The sequence below is a fragment of the Pituophis catenifer genome, unplaced genomic scaffold, assembly GCF_029215685.1.
Source record: "Pituophis catenifer annectens isolate HBS135680 unplaced genomic scaffold, rPitCat1.0.hap2 SCAF_2, whole genome shotgun sequence".
Lineage (NCBI taxonomy): Eukaryota > Metazoa > Chordata > Lepidosauria > Squamata > Colubridae > Pituophis > Pituophis catenifer.
The window spans coordinates 173,799,889-173,825,316 of NW_027256882.1; the positions used below are offsets into that span (position 1 = coordinate 173,799,889).

The 25,428-nt window shown below is 42.0% G+C and overlaps 2 protein-coding genes across 5 annotated transcripts in view; both read left to right on the plus strand.

The window, feature by feature from the left end:
* The window catches only part of TFE3 (transcription factor binding to IGHM enhancer 3), a 41,239-nt gene extending 34,589 nt beyond the window's left edge, over positions 1-6,650 (plus strand). For both annotated transcript variants that reach the window (XM_070938077.1, XM_070938078.1), the window contains exons 8-10: positions 3,372-3,447; positions 4,192-4,339; positions 4,430-6,650. In XM_070938077.1, the coding sequence (XP_070794178.1) occupies positions 3,372-3,447; positions 4,192-4,339; positions 4,430-4,738 (533 nt within the window). In that variant the 3' untranslated portion in view covers positions 4,739-6,650. The remainder of the gene's footprint in view (positions 1-3,371; positions 3,448-4,191; positions 4,340-4,429) is intronic.
* A 2,927-nt stretch (positions 6,651-9,577) lies between these two features.
* The window catches only part of GRIPAP1 (GRIP1 associated protein 1), a 76,878-nt gene continuing 61,027 nt past the window's right edge, over positions 9,578-25,428 (plus strand). For all 3 annotated transcript variants that reach the window (XM_070938079.1, XM_070938080.1, XM_070938081.1), the window contains exons 1-11: positions 9,578-9,798; positions 12,823-12,889; positions 14,010-14,071; positions 14,542-14,568; positions 15,418-15,525; positions 17,154-17,310; positions 19,017-19,255; positions 21,874-21,921; positions 22,032-22,063; positions 23,259-23,306; positions 24,904-25,003. In XM_070938079.1, the coding sequence (XP_070794180.1) occupies positions 9,757-9,798; positions 12,823-12,889; positions 14,010-14,071; positions 14,542-14,568; positions 15,418-15,525; positions 17,154-17,310; positions 19,017-19,255; positions 21,874-21,921; positions 22,032-22,063; positions 23,259-23,306; positions 24,904-25,003 (930 nt within the window). In that variant the 5' untranslated portion in view covers positions 9,578-9,756. The remainder of the gene's footprint in view (positions 9,799-12,822; positions 12,890-14,009; positions 14,072-14,541; positions 14,569-15,417; positions 15,526-17,153; positions 17,311-19,016; positions 19,256-21,873; positions 21,922-22,031; positions 22,064-23,258; positions 23,307-24,903; positions 25,004-25,428) is intronic.

Here is a 25,428-nt window from a genome sequence, read left to right on the forward strand (position 1 = left end):
TCAGCAGGACTTTATTCTGAGTAAAATGAGCAGGATGTAGCAAATCAGTTTTTTCTCCCTCAGGTAGGGGAGTTTCATCAGTGTGTGTGCGTGTTTGCTTGCATGCGTGCATGTGTGCGCACAAAACAGAGAAAGAGAAAGAAAGAAAATCAGGAGTAAAATTTGGTGAAATTGGATCTATTTATCTAATAAATATCTAATAAATATCTAATAAATATCGGCCTGCTTTATGGTCTCAGTATTTCAGTGCAGAATGGGTTTGATCTGCTTCCACATCTTAAATTTTCAAAGCCTGAGAGTAAGATTCAAAATTTTGCAGGACTCAAACGATAGTAGACTTGATTTTCTAATTTTAAATTATACTATCGAATAAGCTGTCCATTATTGTAACAGAATGACACAATCTCTGAATAGCATAACTGTAATAGTAGTTACAAAAGGTGCTGGCGTGGCCAGTAGACTTCACAAATACTGTTTTTATGATGCAAAGAAACAAAGAATGGGAAGGGACTTATAATAAGGCAAAGTATGTTAAAAATGTGTAATCTTCTACAAATAAGCTCAGCAACTTCAACTTCCCTATATATGACACATTACATAGCAAGGCTGATTCATATGGCTTCCAGGAAAAGAGTCAAGAAACTTAATTAAAAACAACAGATGAAATGTCTTGAATGAGCAAAATTCTCCAATGTTTTATATTGGATATAATATTAAATATTAACAGCTTAGCATAAATATTTAAATAGTGGGTAGTGGTTGGGGGGGAAAGAAGGGAAGGGGAGAATTCCAAATTTCCCTTCACAATATTTTTACTTAGGTTCTGTTTTTCATCTGCTTTTTGTATCTTTTTTTTTCCTTTATCCTTTTGTAATCTTTAACTGTATAATAAAATACATATTTTTAATCAGTTAAGCATTCCCCTCTATTTTAATTTATGTTTTGGGAGAGAAGAAAAAATATTGTGTGCTTTCTTTGAAGAATTATTTACTTTCCCTTTTTTTATGTAGGAGATAAAAAAATATTTATTTTGTGTTCTTCCCTCTGGAACATAAGACCTCTTTAACTGAATGAAAACCCATGTTTAAACTTCTATGTAGCATCAAGATTTTTTGGAAATCTTTGAGGAAAATTTTTTTCCCATGGGATCCTTAGTAAATAGTGAAGATTTTAAACTGAAAAATCCAGGTAATCTAAGATCCATTATTGTTGAAAGCAAAGATCAAGTGGCTTCATTTGAAAATGACTTTTAAATTAACCATATGTTGGCTTGGAAGCTAGGGATACCATACTAGGTGGGCTTGTGAGAAGCTGATTCATGTGGAGAGCTGACTGTGGAAAGCTTGGTTTTGACCCGCTTGCAATCCAGAAGTGGCAGAGAGAATAAAATTAATGGATCCCAGTAGTGGTGGGTTTCAGCCGGTGTTACCACCGGTTCGCTTTGCGCGCACGCTTTGTGTGTGATTTGCGCAAGAGCATTGAATTTCAGAACAGCTGAGGCACGGCAATCCGCTCTGCCGCACCCATCAGCTGGACTAAAAATGAATATAGGTAGATATAGCGCAGGGGCGGGTGGGAGGGCTCAACTGATGGTCAGAGTGAACCGGTTCGCTCTCACCTCACCATCTCCGCTACCGGCTCACCCGAACTGGTAGCAACCCACCACTGGCTCCCAGGCATATAACACTCAAGAAGCCTGAGGTAGAATAAGCAGCTGGGCCAGCATGTAGGAGATGCCTTAGATTGGTCTATCATTTATTGGAGGGGGCAAGATTCGTTGATACATTCCTTCCTTTCCTCTCTCTCTCTCTTCCCCCAATGCTGCACTTTGTCAAACATTTTTCTGTGCCCTATTATTCAGCTGTGTTTCAGGTTCGGTGCAAACTCAAGATTTTATGCAAACACAGGAAAGGTCCTGTGTGTAAATTCAGGAAGGATCTGATGTCCTTTGTTGGAATATGGCACATTCCTGAATTGATTTCTATTGATAGAATTGGAAAAGAGGTGAAAATACTGACAACATAATGCATTTTTATGAAAGGACAGAGACAGTCAAACATCAATGTTCCTGTGATTTCTAAAAAGAAAGACACCAGTTATTAAGCTATTACACCCTGCATGTGTCAAATGCAGTGCTCATACAGCCTGTGATAAATTAACAAAACCGACATTCTGCACAATAAAAATGGAGTGCCTATGCTAAGAAAGTAAATAGTAAACATAATAAAAGTATAGCCAAGAAAGCCAGCTGGGTGACCTTGGGCCAGGCACTCTCTCTCTGTCCAACTCAACTCACAGAGTTGTTGTTGTGGGGAAAATAGGAGTAAGAAGGAACATTAGATATGTTCGCTGCCTTGAGTTCTTTATAAATATAAATTAAAAAATAAATAAAATAGTAATAAGTATTTTTCCCCTTTTATTCAGTCATATCCAATTCCCAGAGCCTGCCTGGACGAATCCCTGCAGATTTCTTGACAAGGTTTTTCAGAATTGATTTTCCATTGCCTCTTTTCTAAGGTTGAAAGACCAAGGTCATCCAGCTGTCTTTGTGCCTAAAGTCAGATTAGGACTCCCAGCCTCCCAATTTCTAGTCTGATGCCTTAACTACTACATCAAACTGGCTCACTGAATAGTTTATGTTGTGCATAATTCAGTTCCCTGTTGATTATGGGAAAACGAAGAACTACAGAGAGCCCTATTTTCCAGCCACTGAAAGAATTTGCATCTTTATTTTTAAGAATATTTATATGTCTGTCAATGCCCTATTAATTGTTTCAGGCCAGATCAAAATTATTTGTAATTTAATGTTACTACGACAATAAGAGCTAGCCCCCAATTTAAAACCGTAGTGTTAAAATACTTAGCAAATAAAATATTTTGCTTGTTTTGAAAAAGATTGCAGTATATCTGAGTTCTCTTTAAAGATACACCCCTGCTTAGAAACCCCCCTTTCTACTTTTCAGTGGCATTATTTGAATAACAGAAGCCCTTGGAGAACAGCCTCAGAAGAACTTAAAGCAGATTCATGTGGGTTGAGATTTTCGACATTTTGCCTTTATACTGTGTTTCAAAATATATGTTTACAACCATGAGGCTGGGAACCTTTGCCTTTAAAGAATCTGGAAGTTGAATTTTGTGCCCAAGAATAATTCCATACAATCACAATATATACCTTACTTTGAAGGTAACTTGGCATAATGGGGAATTTATCTAAGGAATGTTGAGAGGTTCATTTGGATACCACAAAAGCAAACTGCTTTGCTTGCTGGAAAAGTTAAGACATTATATGTGTTTATTACTAATAGTTGTAGCAAAAGCAGGGTTCCTCTGTCTCTCCACAGGGCCTCTTACACAACTCTCTCTTTTTGCAGTTGAACGTCGTCGTCGGTTTAACATAAATGACCGAATTAAAGAACTGGGGACCCTCATCCCCAAATCTAATGATCCGTAAGTATGACAAGTTGATGACAACTAGTTAATCAAAATAAGCTTTGTCTGCAAAAGTGACACAAGCTTGTGTAGGCTTCATTGTGTATTCCCTGAGTGATGTATGTAACACGTTTTAAAAGGTGATTTGATTTTGGTTTAAAGTCAACTATGATGATGTATTTATACAGTACAATAATAATCATAATTATTGTACATAATTTATTTAACAACCCTCTAGATCACAGGTGTCAAACTCGCTGCATCACAGAGATGTCACGTGATGTATCACGATTTTTTTTGCCTTTGTGGAGCTGGAGTGGGCGTGGCCTGTGCGTGACGCATCCGGCCCACGGGCCACCAGTTTGACACCCTTGCTCTAGACTAAACACTACTCAGGTGTAGAAATCATCTTGTGAACACTTCAGTAGTTGGTGATATATAACACTGAATGCATGAATACAATAAAATGGTGTGGGAAACGGTATATATAGAAAGTTGCTGTATTTTCATTACCTTGAGAAGCCTGTGTTGTTTCAGTCATACGGTGCCTGTGGTTCAGTTCCCACTGCTAGTATAAATGAAAGGTTTATCCAGGGCTGAATGTTGTCTTTTGCCCAGGCTGACTGGGAACATTGGAGGTTTAGCAGTACAACACATTTGTAGGGCCCAGTTGAAAGAAATTACCTTTACAGAATTAAATGGAGTAAGATCTAAGGACACTTAATTCCTATTCTCTTACCTCCCCCCCACTACATATTTTAGGGAAATGCGCTGGAATAAAGGGACTATCCTGAAGGCTTCAGTAGATTACATCCGCAAATTGCAGAAGGAACAGCAACGCTCCAAGGAGATGGAGCTGAGGCAGCGTAAATTAGAGCAAGCTAACCGCAGCCTGCAGCTACGAGTACAGGTAGGAGAGCTGCTGAGGGGATGGGATGGAGACAGTGTAGCTCAGGCCTGCTACAGAGTCTCATAAGCCTGTCTGTAACTTCCTTCGCAGGAGCTGGAACTTCAGGTCCAAATGCATGGGCTGCCTTTGACTTCCACCCAGGGCCTTCTGGCACAGTCCTTGGGAGGAGATCCAATTCCACCATTTGTGGAGTCCCTCGATCTGGCCTTTTCAGCTGAAGAGCTGGGTTTGGGTCTCGCACTGGGATCTGATGGGGGAGCCCTGCAAGATGTTCTCATGGACGATGGGACTGCGCTGTCCCCACTGGGTGCCTCTGATCCACTCCTTTCCTCTGTCTCTCCCGGTGCCTCAAAGGGCAGCAGCCGCCGTTCCAGCTTTAGCATGGAAGATGATTCATGATGGCAGCCCTTGGATGGAAGAGCTGGAAACGGCTTCACCATTTTACATGTCTTATTCTGACCCATTGCAGACTGTTGCTTACACTCATCAGCTTCAAATCTTGGAGGCTGCTGTAGGCTATAACCCTCTGGAAATACCATCCCTTTCATAATATTCTGTATTTTTAAAGGTGTCCCTTTAACTAAAAGGAGGGGGCTCATGGTTAAACTTTCTTCCTATAGAAGGTGGGCTCAAACTGTGTAGTACCAAACTTTCTTCTTAATGCAGTAGAAGCAGAATTTTGTTATCTGCACCCATTAAGGCTCAGAAGCACAGTGTGATAAACTTGTGCATCTCCCGTACCTATTCTAAACTTCAATAGGGTGTTGCTTTAATGCTGTGCAAGGAGCATGTAATCGCAAACCTTGATTCCTTCACTTTAACCTTTTACTCTTATATCTTTCCTGTATATAATTTGGGAAGAATTGGGAAGGGAGGGAAGGAGGAAAGTGGACTTCTTTCGTAACATTTTTGGAAAGCAGAGAGCCACTAACATTTTTTTTAAATAAGAGAGAGCTTTATTTTATATAGATATTTGACTTCTTAATTTGTACATCTCAGCCTTTTCCTGTCATTGTTTCCAAGTTTTACTAAACTGCCACTTTCTACTTCGCATTTAATATTTGAGTTTCTTAGCACTCTACTTCATGATACGGCTAGCCCATGTGGAGGGGCAACAAGATGGTACTTCTTGGAACTTCACTGGGCAAAGGTGCAGGGCAAAGAAAAGTAAATAACTTTCTTGGAATTGCACATGTAATTATTGAAGAATCATGGCTACTCAGTAGGAGTTAATTGCCACCTCCCCTGTTTTTTGTAAGATAAATGAAATTGTAATCATGTTTTTTTAAAACTAATTTCTTGCTTACCAGATTGATGTTAGCAGAAACCCAACAAATAGAACTGTTTGCTGATTTGTTAGACTAAAAATACTGGAAGCAGATCTATGACCTGTTCTCTGGGTGTTTAAAAAAACGGGCAAAAATTGTTGCAAAGACAATCATTTGGGCTTCACTGGAAACTTCCGTCACTGCCATGTGTATGAATGTTCTTAAGAAGATATGATGACCCTGTTCCAGAAGGCTATCTGAACACACAAACTCTTAAGACCTCCAATATTATTGAATGTCTAGATTTAAATAGTTGCTTGGCACTTCTGTTTTTCAGGAAGGATAACTGAATCTGGGAGGAACTTCCTAAGAGCTGTGGGGTCTGAAGATGCACGGGATATAGACTGAATTTTAGAGGAGGATGTGATAATGTAGGTAGCAATTTGGGAAGGAGAATTATGAGTATCTGGGTAGCTTCTCAGCTGAGATCTTCTTGAGCAGGAGACAAGGAAATGGGATTAGGTGGTCAGTGTAAGTGAGATGTTGCACAGTGGTGTTTTAGCATGTTGGCAAGAAGAAAAATGGCAGAGGAGAGGGAAGCTTGGAAATACAGTATTAGGTTGGACAAGTGGTTTCGGTTCTTAATAGGAATTGAGTTGGACTGTTCAGGGTATGAAAAAGGGGGAGAATTGCAAATCTGAGGAAACTATTTTTCCTCTTTTGTGGATTCTACATCCTTAATGACCCAGACACCACTTTCTGTTGTTTTATTTTGTATGTTTAAACATTTCCAATTACCAATACTAGAGGCTTCTAAACAAATAAATGAACAATGACCATTTTCTACAGCCAATTATGCCACTTGTTTCATTACTGTGTCTTGCAAAATTTAAGGTGTCTCAGTTTATTTTTTTAAAAAGCCGTATCTGGTTGGCATGCAAAAAAAGTTAGATTTCTGATGCTGGAAAAGAGGATCTGAATTCAAGCGGGTGAAGACTCATATTTATGAATCTTATTTTACATAAAGGATGAGAAAACAGTTGTTCCACACTTTGATAATAATGTGATTTGATCTCTGGGTTTCCAATTGACCAACATTGTTTTAGCTTCTGTTCTGAAGTCAGCAACAGAACAACAAAAAATCTCAGACCCAATCTTTGTAACTGATGTATTTTGTTCATGCTTTTATTAAAGACTCAATAAAATCAGGATCACTAAATCACACTTAGGTCACACTTGGCATTCAGATGCACATTTCTGATTCTAGAGTACTGAGTGCATCAATTTCTGGTCATTTATGAAGTCTGCTCACAAATAAGGGATACACTTGCTGAAGTTCATGAATATGTGCAAGAGAAATTATATAAATTAAGCTTTGTCATCAGCTATTAAGGATTAAGCATGTTGCATAAATGACATTTTTATGTTTGTTTTTATTTACCGAGGTATAGGGACCTGATTTTTAGACCTTAGCACAGGGGTGTCAAACTCGCAGCCCGCAGGCCAGATGCATCACATGCAGGTCACACCGACCCCAGCTCCACGAAGGGAAAAAAGTTGTGAAACATCATGTGACAACATGACGCCGCAAGTTTGACACTTGGATTATAGGTTACTTTTAAGGAATCAAATATTTTATTTACAAAAGAAACAGTTAAATTGTAGAAAAGGTAGATATGGCAAAATGAAACAATCTGTTTACAAGGAATAACTTTGTATTTAAATAAATTGTTACATATTTAATGGATACATGGTTTGCCATATACTCAATGAATGATAAAGCTAATAAAATTAACTTCTAGTAGTAACAGTTTTCAAAGGACAGGCAAGTCTACAGTTAAATTGAATATCTTTTGTATCACTTTAGAAATTAGGAATGCTCTCTGCCTTGAGAGCTTAGTATTTATGGCAAGTATGTTTCATGCATTTTGGGAAGCTGCTAATGGCTGGATAAGTTAGCTTTCGAGGCTGGTAGACTTATTTGCAATAAAATCAAAATTATTATTATAAGAAAGCATTCCTCAATATTGTTTTAATTTCCAAATATTGGTTATTAATTCAGATAGGGGTAGCCCTCTCAGAGAGATTTGTTAGACTAAAGTCTAAGCAGATTAATTCTTTACAGAAAAATTGCAGATTTTGAGTTCACAACGTATTGTTTATAATTTGGAAAGTTAGAAAAGTCCGAACTGATTACACGGATAAAACAGAAGATAGTGATGTAAAATTTAGTAGATTTAATTCGAACTCTATAATCATCCACTTAATGGGATTTAGTGAGTGGGCCTCAAACGGTCAATCACAAGAGAAATAAATAAGGGGGGACGAAGCTGCAGAATGGGACTTGTTACATGGATAAAGCTTCCATTTAATTTGTTCTCTGGGGAAAAAAAGTATTTCACATACTTTCTTTTATATTATGTGAAACAAGTATATCTGGTTTAGTATGGGGTATGAATAGCTTTAACAGATATAGTGATCTTGTATAAATCAAATATATTGTTGGAAGAAATATCCTTCTGGGTTCAGCTCCAAGTGGGGAAAAAGACACTGGAAATATGGAGACTGCTTGGAAAGATGGTTTAATGGTGGACAGGATCACATGGTTTAAGTTCCTGAACAGAAAAAAAAAGGGCAGATACAGCGAGTCTCCAGGTTTTGGCTTTGAACTTCCTGGGGCCCAGAAAGAGTATCCTGATTGGTTGTCAGACTCTCAGGGGGTGGGGGTCTTAGCTAGCCTTGCTAGTTGATGTAATCTTCCCAGGTGCTATGTGGTGAGTTTCTGTCCTAGATGGGTCCCATTGTGTTAGTTTCTGTTGCTATTGTGTTGCAGATGGGTCTTATTGTCAAAGATTTAAGTTTCTGCCTCTGGCCCATTAACAAAGGGGGGGGGAGGCAGGAAGGTGGGAGTTGCTTTCTTTTTAAAACATGTTTCTCCATTTCTCAACCAGGGAAACATAATATTCTGCCTTTTTAATATTTCCTAAAATATTTCATTCTTCTAGGAAAGGGGTGGGTGCTAATTTCCTACAATATTAAGACCTGGGAATCTTCTGAAGAGACTTTATTTCCCTATGAACATTTGCATAACAGTAAGTATACTTGGTATATATGTTTAGGATTACACCCTCGCAGCACATTCCTCTACATAATTTGCAATGTTTTTGAATCGCAATTTAGTTGGTATAGGATTGCAGCTTTCTTTCCTGCAAGAAGTGCCACTGCGCGGCTTTTTATCCGTTAGCATCCCCGTTTCGGGGAGCAGTTGTTGAAACACCCGTTTTGCAGGCAAAAGATTTCGGCTCCATCCTCACGATCTCCAGGAAGATTGCGAGGAACTGCTGAAGACGATACGATTCATTGTAAGGCGCCCCCTGGCAATTAAAGCGCTTCCATCCACTCCCAGGGACCCTTCTAAATGTCCGGATCCTTTTAGGATCCCCACCGCCCCACCCCCGTGGAGGCAGAAGAGATCGCGCGATTCTTTCAGCTACTGACGACTTTGCATCTAATGCAGGAGAGAATAACTGTGACGTCACCCCAGGAAGGAGGACGCGCGTTTTTCAATTGTTCTCGATCACTTCCGAAGTCGCCTCCTTCGCCCACCTCCTCGGCCATTTCGCTTTCCTCTATCTACGACACAGCGGGCGGCTGCGCCCCTTATTTCTATAAGCTCAATCACTGTTACTTCCGGCATCTCTATGGTCCCGACGGGAAAACGCTTGGATCCTTTCTAGGCTTCCGTTTCTATGGGAGCATCCGAACCGCAGTGCTTACACTTTCCCCTCTTACTCACACCCTCCCTCCCTCCTCAGGCGCCAAAGCTCCGCTTGTGAATCATCCTTCTTCATTAGTGCCCTCTCACGTCTCTATGCCTCTTCACTTCCGGCCTCCAAGCTCCAGTCCGCCGGTTCCGCTTGTTCCTGTCTTTCCCTCCGGTGCAGACAAAAAAAAAAAAAAAAGAGAAAGAGAGAACGTCTCTCCAAACGTCCGTCCTCTCTCCTGTTCCCTCTATGATATCTTCTTAAAGCTATCTCGTCATCCTCCTCCACGAGTGGGCAGGGGCAGGCTGGAGATTCCTTCTTCCTCTCTCTCTCTCTTTTGGATCGTACCAAGCTGGAGCCGAGCCGGGGGGGTGGGGGAGGGAAGATGGCGCAGGCCTTGTCCGAAGAGGAGTTCGAGCGCATGCAGGTAGGTCTGGCTGGCTGGCTGGCTGGGGGGGGGGAAGGGGAAGAGGTAAGGTTGGGGGGGCAGAAAAACGAGAAATGCCGGCGGGGACCCCCTGAAGCATCCCCGGGGGAAGGGGACGGGAGTGGAGGAAGAGACGCGCCTTGGAGGAGTGGGCTCCGGTTCCGCGGGAGGCTTTCCCAGCGGAGACTGGGGCGAAGGGTCGGGGGTGCAAAGGCGAGAGGAGGGGGGCGCGATGTCCTAAGAGCTGTGCATCGGGGGGACGTCTTTTTTTTTTTTTTTTCCTTTTCGGGCTGCTCCCCATGCGACTAGAGCAAAACCGAGGTTCCGGTGAGGAGCGGAGACGCAGCTGCTTTCCCGGGTTCCCTACGCACATTCTCCGCAGTCGGGCTTCGAACCTTATGGGGGAAACACATCAAGGCTCGGTTTAAAGCGCCCGAAGCTAGCCTTGCCCCAGCTGGTCTGCTTGGACTACACTTCCCAAGATCCCTCCGCAGGGCAGCTTTCTGGAAGTTGTAGTAGCGGAGCACATCTGGAGGACAGAGACGGTGTGGAAGGCTGCCGTGGGAATACATTCATTCATTAATAGGTGGGGTGGGTGGCTGGCTGGCTGGCTGGTCCCGAGGGCGTAGTTAAATCAGATGGCTTGGAACGGAGCTGCCACCCCACTTGAGATCGGCATTGAGCCTTATTGATTGATTGATTGATTCGATTTATATGCTGCCCTTTTCCGGAGACTCAGGGTGGCTTACAATGTGTTAAGCAATAGCCTTCATACTTTTGTATATACCTGCTTAGTAGGGCTTTCGGCCCCCTCTAAGCGGTGTTCTTTTTTATACAAAGTCAGCTTATTGCCCCCACAATCTGGGTCCTCATTTTACCTACCTCGAAAGGATGGAAGGCTGAGTCAACCTGGAGCCTGGTGAGATTTGAACTCGTAGTAATTGCAGGCAGCTGGCAACTAAGTGCTACTTTAACAGCACTTAGTCCACTGCGCCACCAGCCTTGGTTGGTATTGCATTGCTTCACTTTTGCTCTCCGCCCCCCCCTTTCCCACCCCCACAGATGCGGAACTGGCTAGTCATCACTCTACTGGGGTGACCTAAGGGGCTGGTGTCTTTTTAGGAGGACTGTATAAGAGAAGGAATCTTTACAGAGACCCCCTCATTCCCGACATTACAAACTGTGCTTATCAGCATCCAGCCTTTTGCAAAAGTGTTTAAAGAAGCTCTGCTCTTCAGATTGTATACAAACCTGGTATAATGTCTGGGTGTTTCAGATTAGTAATCCCAGTTACAGAACCCATAGTGATAGCAGTTGAACATATTGGATGTGTACCAGGTTGAGAAAGTGCGTCTTTGTGTATACAGAGTAAATGCATACAGACACACCCACCCACTGCCCCGGAGTTGCATTACTGTGCATTGCTTGTTTTCAAGGTTGACCCATTTCAGCTCATTTCTGCAAGTGAAGCGGTCTCCTTTCTTTTTCTCTTGACATTGCACCTTTTCCAGTTGTAACATGATAAAAGGTGAATAGTGTTCCCAGTTCAAGGTGTTATATTGAATACAGCAAGAGCATATGTCCCATCCCCCCCTTTTATTTCTCCTCTTGTGATCACAGATAAAACTCTCCAGAGTATAAATGTGTACTGATCCTTATTTAATCTTTTGTGCCTGATGGAAAATTCTACAAGTGAAAGAGTTGATCAGTTTTGTGACCAGTCTTGGTGAGATGGGCAGTACGGAAGTTTAATAATATTTTTTTTAACATTCAGCATATGTGGACACTGTACATTTTTTGCAGTGCCATGTGGAACTCGGCCAATTATTGGTTTCCTTATTATTGGCTCAAACAAATATTTTACCTCAGATAAGTTTTTGATACCTGCAGAGTTCTTTGCAACTCTTTGTTAATAGGATTTTCTGAAAGTCCAGTTGCCTCTTGAAAAAGCAACCATGACCTAAATGACTGAGACCATAGACTCTCAGTTAATACTTAATTTTTGTTTGGTGCTGAAGTACAAATATCTTCCTGGAGGGAAAACGCAAGTTAATATGGATTTTTTTCCCCACATGTTCAGCACAACTTGAGAATTTCTGGTGTTCTGAGGAGGGTGCAGAATTAGAGCAGAGATATTAGCTATCTTAGTTACTGCAACAACTAACCTTTGTGATTGCCAGCCCAGAATTAGAAGTATGATGTATTGATGGTAGATGAGGCTGTGGTGGGTTTGGCAGAAGACTCCTTTGGAGTATAGTTTTCAAGGCCTTAGAAGGATAGAAGAATAAGTGGGGAAAATAAATCCCCCTACAGAATTTATAAGAGTAAGTTATATAGATCACAGTAGAGGGCAATAGAAGCCTTTCCATTTGCTTTGCATCCTCTTTCTCCAACTCTTAAAAGCCAGTCTGATTCGCTGGATGAATTTTGGCTAACTGGGCTCAAAGCCCCCTAAGTAATGGCTATTACTATTCTGAACTAATATTTATCTCATTTTGTCAGTCAAGAATAATACAGAGTTATTTTAAAAGTAATTAAGAATTAGCAGCAATGTTGCTCACAATTTGCAAAAGACACACACACGCTGCATCTCAAACAATATATGTTCAGAGCCCAAGCTGTGAAACGAACTGTTGGGTTTTCTGATCTCAAGAATAAATCTCCTAATGCTTCGTGGCTTTAGTTCAATTCCTTGGCTTGACTTGGCAGTGATTCCCAGACTTGGTTCAGCTAGATTAGAATCTTTTTTGTCATCGGGATAATGCCTTGCAGAACTGCCCCCTGTCACTCTCAGTGAAAAGATGTACATTTGTAGATGTAGCAGTAGTAGATCTGAATTAGTGGATATGTGGCATAGCACACAATGGCCATGAAACTGAGCAGCCATCTCTGTCAAAGAAGCTGCTGGCTCCTGCCTTAATCTTCATAAAAATCAAGCTGGCCTTAACCCTGCCTAGTCATCTTTTTGACGTTTCCTGATGAAGTTGGTTTTTATTAAAATCGTTTTCTCCCCCCTCTTGGTAGGCCCAGTTATTAGAACTTCGAACACAGAATTACCAGCTCTCTGATGAACTCCGCAAGAACACAGCTGGTAAGACTTTCTCCTCAGTTTTACTTCCCGAGTAACACTATGATCTGAGCCATTATATTTTATACCCAATGTGAAAGCATCAAAATGTCTGCACATATTCATATATGCTTACATTTGCATATGGTTGTGCTGGTTCAGTCATGCTGGTTTAGCATGACTCTTGCAAAATCTGAAATTCAGAGAAAAGATGTAGTAGAAAGAAAGCAGTGGAATGAATAGCTATAAAAAGTTACAAGAAATAGCTAGAACGTAATACTGGCCATAGAATTCTGTTCCTATTTAAAATAAATGGCTTCCTCAGCGATTTGATTGTGAAGTTATGTCTGAAGATGCACAGACAACATATGGTGAAATCTTAGGAGCAGACAGACTGCTAAAGAAGCTTTTCTGTGGTTTGAGACTAAGGCTTCGGTGCCTATTTAGCACCACATCCCTCCATGCGAAGAGCAAAAGCAGAATAAAGTTCTCAGGGATTTGGCAAACTTATCTTTATTCTGTGCTCAGAAAACAACTGTAAAAACATTCACCTCTTTCCCCCCTTCCTTGTATCTTCTCTGGCTCTTGGAGAGGAAATAAGATTTCATTTAGTTTTTTGTTGTTGTTCTTGTTATTTATTGGTTCTCCCATCGTTAATATGACTATATTCTCTGCATCATTTTGAAGTTTTTAAAAATCTTTCTCAATTTATAATTAAAATGATCTCCTGTGTATCTTGCTGCAATACTTCTCTAAGTCTGATGTGTCTTTTATTTTGGTGCTCACAAGGCCAAGCAAGCATGCATTGCTGCATAAATTCTTTTACATTTGGCAGATTGATAGAACTGAGGGCTACTAACAGACTTTTTAGAATAGAATAGAATAGAATAGAATAGAATAGAATAGAATAGAATAGAATAGAATAGAATAGAATAGAATTCTTTATTGGCCAAGTGTGATTAGACACACAAAGAGTTTCTCTTTTAAGTACACATTCAAAAAAAAACAGATTTTTTTTTTTTAAATTTAGCATCAGATACCATATTTCATACCTTATTCTACATGTTCAGAATGGCAAAAGGCAGATGTTCTGTTTCTACAATATTTTCCTAATTGTGATTTGTTTTTCTCTTGATTTTTTTAGAATTAAATGGGCTCCGACAACGGGTCTCCTATTTAGACAGGGACTTTGCTAAGGCTCAGAAGGTAAAGTGAGATTCTTAAATGGAATAGTGGGTATATAAATGTATGTTGGTGTACGTTAGTAGAAAATGTAATTTTCCTTTGAGGGTAATATCACCAAGGTATCACAGAACATTAGTGGATATTTCTTGATTTTTATACTGCACTCTGGATAAAAGTGACTAAAAAACTCATATAAACGAGTATTAAAAATTGTGATATCAACTCTTCCTTACTATTCTTTTACATTCAAATATTTTGAGTTTTTAAAAAATGTTGTGCAATAATACTTGTGGACAATCTTCTCTCATATTACATTCCCATTCCTAAATGGTGAAAGGACACAACTGGGTTTTTAAAAGAGTTAAACAAATTCAAAATCTATAATTACAGGAGTTTGTAGTCATTCTTCAGAGGATTTGTATAATTTTGTATAATTGACACTGTGCCTAAACCTTATTGGTGCTTTATTAACAACTTTCTCTCTTTCACAGGCTCTGAATAAGAGTAAAAAAGCTCAGGTAAGGTGTCAGTATATAGTATAAATTGCCATGTTAAGTTCAGTCCTGCCTGGACTGAGACTTATCTGCCAATCACTTGTTTCTAATATTTTTGTTTTGTCTCTCACCTCTCCGCAAGCCTTCCTTTCCTTCTCCCAGATGATTTCAACTTTATGACCAGAGAGAGTATAAGCAATTTCAATCAAATGGGGCAATCATAATTCTCAGTTTTTGCTAATTTATGATTTAGAGTTATTGGATACAAGATGGGTGGCAAATACATTTCCTAAATAAACAAATAAATTTTAATGCAAATATCCAGAAGCCCCCAAATTAAAAAACACAAAGACATTTCATAAGCATATGCCTCTTAGTTGGTCAGAGAAAAGCAAGAGAAGCAGCTGACAGTGGTCTAAATCGGGTCTCCTATCTTGGGAATTTTAAGATTTGTGGACTTCAGGTCCCAGAGTTCCTCAGCCAGCTTTGTTGGCTGAGGAATTCTGGGACTTCAAGTCCACAAGTCTTAAAGTTCCCAAGTTGGAGACCCCTGATCTAGATGGAATAGAAAATATGATTTCCAAATCTCTTTTACCTGTGCTTCCTCTTGGATACATTTTGCAACCAATTTCTCTGTTAACTACTGCATAACTGCTGGCATTTCATCACAAACTAAGGGCCACGGCATAATATGGACCATCTAGAATTTGAGTAGCAAAAAGGTAGTAGGTGAGAACATTTCCCAATATTGTTAGGAGATTGGCAAAGGAGGCCCAATCTGCTTGAAGATTTGGTCCTGCCATCTAGTGGAAGGAAGTGAACCTTGCAGTGATTATGCGTGTGGGATCTCATGCAATTTTGTTGTCTTTGTAGGAGGTGGATGCACTGCTTAGTGAAAATGAAATGCTTCAGGGAAAACTGCATAGCCAAGAGGATGACTTCAGGCTGCAAAATAGCACTCTCATGCAGGAGCTCTCCAAGGTACTGGACTCATGTTCCCTTTGCAGTGCCACCAGGGTCATGCCAGGGGGTGCTGTGTGACACGAAATAGCACTGCTGATTAACCACGCAGAATTCTAAGATAGAATTCCAGAATCATAGAGTTGGAAGGAATCATTTAGGCAGATACATTCAACCATCTGGCTAGTGAAGAAATCCAAAGCCTTAACAAATGGCTATCTACCATCAGTTTGAAACAATCTTCAAACCAGATCTTCAAACCATGGTTATGAAAGTGCAGGATCTACATTCAAAATCAAAGCAGAATAAATTAGGATTGTGCAGTGCTTCAGACTCAGTCTCCAAACAGTTTTTGGGAGGGCACAGGTGTGCAAATGTAGCCTGTCTTGAGTCCCTTAAAGCAGCTGCTCTCTTCCCCAGGATTGGTTCTGAGAAAAGACCTTGTAAAGGTGTTGCAGATGGGCACTAAATTCACTTTCCTACATCCTTCAAAACACATCTTGCACATTGAATCTATAATGTTGAACAACATATTTAACTACATATATAATTTAATACTTTTAATCCGGCATCTTCAGCTCAGGTCTCAGAGGTTCTTTGCCTCCATGGTTAATCTTATCTTTTCTAATCTTTGCTTTTGTTTGATACTACAGCTGGCCCAAAGCAGATACTAAATATAAAGTCTGGGTGGGAGGAATACAGCCTTCAGCTCCCCCAACAAACTTCTTCATGCATGTGAAGAATTATTTTTCATTATCTTTCACCCTAGTTTGCCTATCAGATTGACAAGACCAGTTGCTGCAAATGGTTTTTTTCCCCCTTTTTCCTTCCACTCTCATGGTGTGGTATTTGAGTCATTTGTGTGGTATTAAAAAAAAAACATTCTGAGTGGGAAGCTTTTCTTAGCAACTGCTGTTTGCATGCTTATTGAGTTTGGAAAAGTGCAGGCTAATCAGCAGGGGGAAAAATCTTCCCATGCCTTTGTTGTGATTATTAGATTACTTCTAGTTCATTAAATCAAAACCATTGAAGAAGGGAAAGTTCACTATATCCTTTATAGTCAACTCTAAAGAGAAGCGGTCCCCAACCTTCCCACTTTGGTGGCCCGGCACAACGTGTGTGTGGGTGAGTGGGTGGCAGGTGCATGTGTGCGCACAGCTCCACCATTCACATTAATGGCGCTTCATGCGTGAGTGGGGAGCACACGCATGCAAAATTGCACTCACGCAAGCAGGGGGCGCTTGTGCTTTGTGCAAAATTCCACTCGTGCAAGAGGAGAGTGCTTGTGCTCAAAGCTCCATTCACATGAATGGAGCTTCGTGTGCAAGCGTCCTTTGCATGCAGAATTGGAGCTTCACGTCCAAGCACAAGCACCCTCCACTCAAGCACCCATCGCTCACATGACCCAGTTTCAAACAGGCTGCGTCCCATTAATGGGCCGTAGCCTGGGGGTTGGGGGCCCCCACTTTAAAGCACACTCTTGGGACTTATTTTGGGGAGCTGTAGTAACAAATGCTTTTTCTTGCCATGAAGATCAGGGACCAGCTGCAGACCAATTTACCTCTGGTGGATCATCTGTCCTTTTTGTTCAGTGTTCTGAGAAATGTATTTCCTCGCTGACATCCAGTCCTTTGATCTTTCAAATGCAGCTGTGCTCGCAGATTGAGCAGTTGGAGAAGGATAATCAGATTCTTCGGGAAGGAAAGACAGCGGTAGCCAGCGAAGGGGCGTTGCCAGCCAGCTCTGTGGATGGCGAGCTGTTAAGGCTACAGGCAGAGAATTCTGCCCTGCAGAAGAACATGGCAGGTAGCATTCTTGCTGACATACAAATGTGGGGGGCTCAAATTGAAGTTTGGAAAGTCCAAGGAATTGGACAGGGGGAAGGTTGGCAAGGTGGAGCACTCTGTGCATCGAAGTCCACACAGCATAATGGGGAAGGTTGCCTGCAAGCTGATCCTTCAGCCTGGCAGTTGTTCTGAAGGGGTGCCTGCTTTATGGCCCTACCTCTGTGTGCCATGAATAGGCCAGAATATGCAAATGTTTGAACTGAGTAGGGGACAAAGATAAGAAGGAGGCAATAGAGGTGTAAGTTCAAGGAAGGTAATTGCTGAAAAAGCAAGAAACAGCAGGAAATCCAATAGGCTAGAGTCTTTGTCTTTGTCCTTGTAAGAGTTTTAATTGGGGCTGATTGCCAATTTGCTAACAATTGGCAATCAACCAATTGTTTATTTTTTATGAGAAGAGCTGGAATCTGGGAAGCATCTTCTAACAAGTACTTTCTGATACAACATAAAAAGGAAGTAACAAAACAATGAAGACTGCAGTGAATTTCCCCAATAATCACTCACCAATGATGTGGAGGATTCAATGAGCCTTCATCAGCCATGTGAGGACTAGGAAAATATTGTTTGCAAAATAAAGTATGACTTAAAACCAGAGTACATAACATTTTTGTGACTGTGGCCCACACTTTTATTTCCTATTGTTTTCAAGGGCTCATAGTAGATGAAATGTTGCAATATTATAGGAGAGAAAGTTATATATCTCTTCTAGATTTAAAAAATAAACACCAAAATGGCTGCAATAAGTATATTGGGAACTCCGCTATTATGCCATTTTATTTCTAACTTCGATGAAAGCTATTGAGTATCATATGACTATTACTGGGTGCTTTATCACAGGATTTCATCAGCAGATTTGAAAGAGGGTGGGTTGTTCCGGGCTGGGAAAAGAGTTTGGGAGGCAAAGTTGGTCCCTGGGCCTTAAAGTGCCCGTTCTTGATTTAAAATCAGTATTTTTCAAACTTGGCAACTTTAAGATGTGTGGACATCAGTCCTAGAATTTTCCAGCCATCTAGAATTGTGTGTCCATACATCTTCAAACAACTGCTGATGACTTCTTACTATCGGTCCACCATAGAAAGCGTCCTCACATACTGTATAATAGTATGGTACACTTTAAAAGCCGTGGATAGGAAGGCACTACTGAGAGTGATCAATTAGGCACAAGAAACCATTGGTTGCCTTCTAACACCACTGGATGACATCGCCAGGTCTCGCTGTTTCGGCAGAGTAAGGAAGATACTTAAGGATGATTCACACCCTGGCCTGTGTCTTTTTTCACTTTTACCATTGGGCAGAAGACACCGAAGAATAGCCAGCCGGACAAACAGGTTTAAAAACAGCTTCTACCCATGGGCTGTCAGACTCCTAAATACAATCACAATCACTCCACGTACATATGGAAACGTATGACTAGCTTTTTTTTCTTTCCCCAATTACTTGTATAAATTGGGAATTGTATTATCTTGTATGGATTGCATCAGTAGAGGCTAAACCAATTTCGCTGTATACATGATGTACAATGACAATAAAGGCCACTACTACTACTACTACTACTACTACTACTACTATTACCTTAAAAGTTGCCAAGTTTGAAAAAACACAGATTTAAAAGGGATACAGAAGAAGGAATCTGTGGTCTGCTCAGAATGGGTGATCCTTGTTCTGCAGCTTTACAGGAGCGCTATGAGAAGGAAGTGGCCCGGCAAGCAGAAAACAGAGGTGGCGGGAAAGGTGATGGTTCCCCGGAGCCTTGTCCCACTGTGCCAGAGACAACTTCGGAACGGCCGGCATTTGACAGTGACGGTAGCGGTGCCATTTCACAGCAGCTTCTCTCGGAGGTTGAACTGAAACTGCAGACCGAGAGGGAGGAGAAAATACTGCTGAAGGAGCAGCTGCAGAGCCTCGAGGTAAGAAGGACTCCTTGATATTTGCTCTCCTTTGCCAATGTTGATTTCTGCCTCAGCTGGCGGTTGCAGCTCCAGGTGAGGGAAGTAGTTCGTAGGGAGTGGGGAGTCATTCCTCACCGCGCATAAAATGCAGCTATTTCAAAGAAAGGGCTCAAGGAGGTGGAAGAAAAGCAGAACGTTTTGACCTCAGTATTGACTTCAGGATATGAGAAGAAATCCCATGCACAGATTGAGGAGGCTGTGGTCCATGGGATGTAGTCAAACATTGTCCACTCTCAGCATTTCTTACCACAGGCTATGCTGGTTGGGATTCCCGCAACTGGCAATTCAATAACATCTGTGAGTGGTGCAGTGATTAAAGTGCAGTATTGCAAGCTAACTCTGCCCACTGCCAAGAGTTTGATCCTGACTGGCTCAAGATTGACTTAGCCTTCCATCCTTCCGAGGTCGGCAAAATGAGGACCCAGATTGTTGGGGCCAATATGCTGACTCTGTAAACCACTTAGGGCTGAAAAGCACTGTGAAGCAGTATATAAATCTAAATGCTATTGCTACCTTAGTGAACCATAGAATCCTTGCTCCAGATTGAATTTCTCCATCTCTATCCCTACCCTATAGTCCAAAGACCAGAGAAGCACTTGTTGCCCAGTTGCCATGGCTCATACTAACTGAATTTGCATATGAAGCTTGCACTTTAGTCACTTCTCACTTGGATTACTCTAATGTGCTACCTGGGGCTGCCCTTGAAGGTCATCCCGAAGTTGTAACTGGTTCATCATGGAGCAGCGCACAGTTCTGAGAACTTGCAATTCACCCGTATTAACACAGCTGCTATATGAGTTTCATTGGCTTCCAGATGCAGGTCAGGATGCTGGTTATCATGTTTAAAGACCTGATGGCACAGGGCCAGGTTATTTGTAGGACAAATAAGGTGGGCATTTCCAGATCCCTTCCTTTAAATGGAGGGATCTTGGAGGTACTTCTATTTTGTGGCTGTCATGGCCCTTTGGAACAGCCTCTTCCCTGAAATATGGAGGGCCCCTAATTATTAGCCTTCTGGAGGACTGGGAAGACCTGGCTCTTCACTCAGGCATTGGGCTAGGGTGGTAGTGAGACCAGTAGATCTGGATATTGTGGTATATTGTGGTACTATGGAAGGATATATGATTAATTCTTTTTGGGGAAGCAGATCTGTGGATTTATATTAATCTGTTTTTATGGAATGCTGCCTTGAGCTGTCCACTATTATGACATGTGTAAGATAAGCAATCATATGCATTTTCTAACAATATAGCTAAATTACATTGCATTAGAAGGGTGCTGATCTAATATAACTGTTGCTAGCAAAATCACCAGTGTTATCACCATGGCAGTGAATGTTTCAGTAAAGAATAAGATACAGACTTGAAAGCAGGAGAGGATTCTGGAAACTCTGGATCATCGTGATTTGTCCTTTGTCCCCAAGTGCAGGCCTTTATTTTTATTTTTCTTCCCAGAGGAGTGAAGGGTGAACTTTTGGTTGCCTAGGATAAAATATATGATCCCCAGCATGCTGGTTTCTGAACTAGAGAAACCTAGATGTTGCCTCTTCCTTGTCTCACCACTGCCCTCAAATGGATGTTGTCTTATGGAGTCACCTGGTGGGAGTTGTTCAAAACAATTGCCAGATCAGTGGAAGACTTTGAATGTGTTGTGGTCCGCCAGCAGCCTGCAGAGCTGGCAAAAGAGCCTTGGTAGTACAGTGGCCTAAGGCACCCTGTTATTAAGCTGGTTATTAAGACCAGCTGCCTGCAATTACTGCAGGTTCAAATCTCGCCAAGGCTCAAGGTTGACTCAGCCTTCCATCCTTTCTAAGGTAGGTAAATTGAGGACCCAGTTGTGGGGGCAATAAGCTGACTTTGTATAAATATACAAAAGGATGAAGGCTATTGCTGAGCACATTGTAAGCCGCCCTGAGTCTCCGGAGAAGGGCGGCATATAAATCAAATTAAAAAAAAAAAAAAGTCGGACAGTGAGGAGGCTGGGGAGGAACATGGGCCAGTCCTGAAGTCTGGGGAAGGCTCGGACGAGGGCTCTGCATCGGAGGCAGAGAAAAGGCCATATGGGAGGTACGTGCTGCCTCCAGAGCCTCCAGGGTCAGACCTCAGCAAGGCAGAGGAACGGGGAGCCTGTTCCCAGTGCGTGCATGTGAAGAGCTACCAGAAGGCAAGAACAGTTAAAACAAAAGGGACGATTCGGGAGTAGGGCTTGGAGATGATTGGCCCCTCCCATAAGACTTAAAAGAGGAGCAAAGGCACGTGGGCCTTTGCAGGAAGCAACGTTGTTAATTCTGTGCAGTTTAAAGTCTAAAGCTCGGTTTGATTCTGGACTCCGTGTGGTTTTGCCAATTAGGTCTTTGGCAGTGTGTCAAGGGAGATAAAGGTGGGTGATTATCAGCCTTATCCCGAAGGACTCTTTACAACTATTTGGGACTCATCTGTGAATGAACAGAATTCACAGCTGTTAAAATAAATCAGGTTTTTGGGACTACTCAATTGTTTTACTGACTCAGGAAGCCTAGGTCATAAGAGAATGCTTGAAACAGGTCATTGTGTTTGCCTCTCCTTCCCGTCCTATAGGCATCCAAGACAACGGAGACCTCCCGCCTGCAGCAAGAGCTCTCCAAGGTAAGAGGGGAGAGAGATTTGTATGGCTGGTCAACATTCTTGGGAGACAGCGGGTGGTGGGAGGGTGAGGTTTGCTGGTGGGAACTTACAGCTTTTTCTCTCTTATGCAGTTTGTAGAGAAGCTTAAGAAGAAACAAGAGAGGTATGTTTTGGGGTGGGAAGGGAGCTTGGTCATATTGGGATAAGGAATGGGGTTTACTCCTTATTAGATAGATAGATAGATAAGTAGATAGATAGATAGATAGATAGATAGATAGATAGATAGATAGATAGATAGATAGATACCATATTTTTCAGAGTATAAGATGCACTTGTTCCCCCCTAAAAGAGGGTGAAAATTTGGGTGTGTTTTATACACCGAATGTAATCCCGCCCACCCATTGGCCCTCACCCTTTGGCCTCTGCCTCCCAGCAATTTACTTCCTTGAAGCAAACAGCAAACAGCCCGTTTCAGCTTCAGCTCAGCCTGATTAGCACAAGCAGCTGATTGTCGGTTGGATGGGCCTCCCGACCCTCAGCTGTTTCAGGCTGCAGGGATTGCCATTGCCTATTGCCTTGTGGGCCTCCGCTGTTTGCTGGGAGGCAGATATTTTTTTTTCTTGTGCTAATCAGGCTGTGCTGAAAATGAAAATGTAACTAAAGCAGGCTGTTTTCTGTTCGCTGCAAGGAGGCAAATTGCTGGGAGGCAAAGACAGATTTTTTTTCTTGTTTTCCTCTCCAAAAAAGGTAGGTGCGTCTTATAGTCCAGAGCGTCTTGTATCCAAAAAAAATACGGTAGATAAAATAACTTTATTGTCACTTCAAATGTACACTAATCGGCATACATTAAAATGAAATTTCGTTGCATACAAGTCTCAAATATACACTACCTAAACATGACAAAATAAAAAAATACAAAATTATGCATATACCCATATGTATTATATGACACAGAGAAACAATACAGTCTAGTTCATATGTATACATGTACATGGCAAGAAAAATGAATCTTGCGAGTTTACTGGACGGATGGCATAGGGAACAAAGCTGACAGAATCTCATAGTCCTGCTAGAAAATACTTTGAAACCTCCTCCAAGAGGGGAGAAACACAATTGTTAGAACAGAATTGCAGAACAGAATTAGCTAGCCGGGCTTTTAGCTGCTTGATTGCTATTCCTGTTACAAGTGAAAGTTTGCCATCATCTCAAGACGTTTGAATGAATGCTCCTTCCTCCACTGCCGAGAGAATGATAATATGTTCTGCAGGGTGGCTTCCCTTTGGGAACCAACTTTGGCCTCTCTTCTATTCTGTGTTTTAACTTCTCCCTATCTTGGCCTCCCTTCCTCTCCCTTTTAGCTTTGTACGCCTTCAGACAGAAAAAGAAGCTCTCTACAATGACAGCAGGTATGGGCTGAACAATCTGGAATTTCACCCTCTGTGCCAGTGCAACAATGCACTTTCCACATGTTTGAGAAGCACTGGGTGGTTGGAGTAGAGCAGGGGTGTGAAACTCAAGGCCCGCGGGCCGGATCTGGCCTTCGGGGTACTTAGATCTGGCCCACGGAAACAGCAAAGGACTGGCCTGCAGTGCCTCTGCCAGCAAAAAAACGGAGTTTGCGAGGGCCACGCGCACCCCTACCCCACAAATTCCATTTTCACTGGCAGAGGTCGTCCCAGCCGAAAACAGAGCTCGAGAGCCCGTTTTTGCTGGCAGAGTGTTCAGGCCACCACAGGCATCCCCCGATACAAGTGACGTCAAGATGGCCATGCCCCCCCTCTGAAGTCAAACAACCCTGATGCAGTCCTCATTGAAATTGAGTTTGACATCCCTGGAGTAGAGCTTTCCAAAGGACATTTGAAGCCAGGGTTTTGGAAGGGAGGAAGGAGGAGAAACAACAGGAGGAAGCTGGAGAGCTGAAATCCACCGCCAGTATTACAATCCAGATCATCAGTAAATCACTGCAGTGTGAAAGCATTACATAAAGTCTGGCAAGGTGATCCCCATGGGAATCCGCTAAGCAAGCCAGTTGATGGCGTGGAATGAATTGCACTCATGCCTGACAGGTCTGAAGTGGGCCCAGTTAAGTAAGCAGAAAGCCTTGGGATGCTTCCCCCTTCTTCCCAGCCTCTTGAATGATCATTGGCCCCATTTTCATGGCATTTATTTAAGCCAAGCAATATGGCTTTCAGATACTATAACAATATAGCAAATTACATTCATAATAAAATAGCAGATTGCATTCTAGCCGACCAAAGCTATATAAAACCGTGTGGGTAGATGAGGCAGGGCCTCTAAGCTCAAGAATGCTGGTGTATCTCTTCCCCCCGTTTAGTAAAAACAAATGATCTGTGTAAAGCAGACTATGATACAGAATAGATTAGACACATGTGCATAATTTAGATCCAGTGTTGTGCCTCTTGGCTAACCTTGACTGGTCTTGAGTGCTATGCAAACCTAGCCTTAATTACAGTTTGGATGGGGGACCATCTGGGAGGCTCAGAGCTGTTGGCCAGACTTCAGCACTGAATTAATAGAGTACTCTAGAAGAAGGCAGTGGCAAACCACTTTCGTTACGCTGCTTAGAAAGCATGGATATATCCATGGAAGTCCCCAGAATTGAGCATAGCTGAAAAATGGAGGTTCTTGCTTCTTTTCTTGGTTGGAATTTGCATCAGCCCAGGTGCAGATTTTAAGCGAAAGTGAAACGATACGGGGCTGGAGCATTGGGCAATAACAGTGTTACAGTGCTTTTGCTGCAGATGTGGGTGCTGAGGAGAAGGTGGAGAAAGAAGCACATTCCTGAGATGAGAAATAATAAAGCTGGAAATGGGGATGAGTGGATGAGATAGGAATGAAAAAGGCATTTCCTGCAAGAGTAGAAAGGTGAAGAGAGGATAATGAAACAACGGGAAGAATGACCCAAAGGCAACAAAGCAGCTTTAAGGAGAAGAAAGCACTTTCCTTTCCCTCTGTAAACAAATTTTCCCTTCCACTGTTCAGGACCAAAATTGAGGAGATCCAACAACGGAAGGAAGAGGAACTCAAATCTCTGCAAGTTCGTAACCAGAAGCTGCAACAGGAGCTCCAGTCCACAAACCAGGTAAAAGACATTTTTCCTTCTCCTGTAGTTCAGATTGAGTTACATTTAAGGCATGGCTAAGGAGACCTGATTCGTCAGATGTAGAAAGCATGTCCAGGAGCTTTGCCCCATCAGCAAGAAAACCTCTTGATCGAAAGGGTTTAGTTTTATCAATTGAGAGGTCTTGATGCAAAGCCTAGCTGTGTATATGCCCAGTTCTTTTTACCTTTGGTTCTCTAATCCAGGGGTCCTCAACTCCCGGTCCTTGGACCAGCACCGGTCCTCAGCATGCTGGAAACTAGGCCATGGAAACAAGTGAAGCGCCATCCACTGGATACAGGCAGCACACAAAACCACACCCCTCTCTCTCCATGGAACCAGTCCCTGGTGCCCAAAAGGTTGTGGGCTGCTGCTCTAATCTGTACAGTTAGAGTAATTCTGGCCTT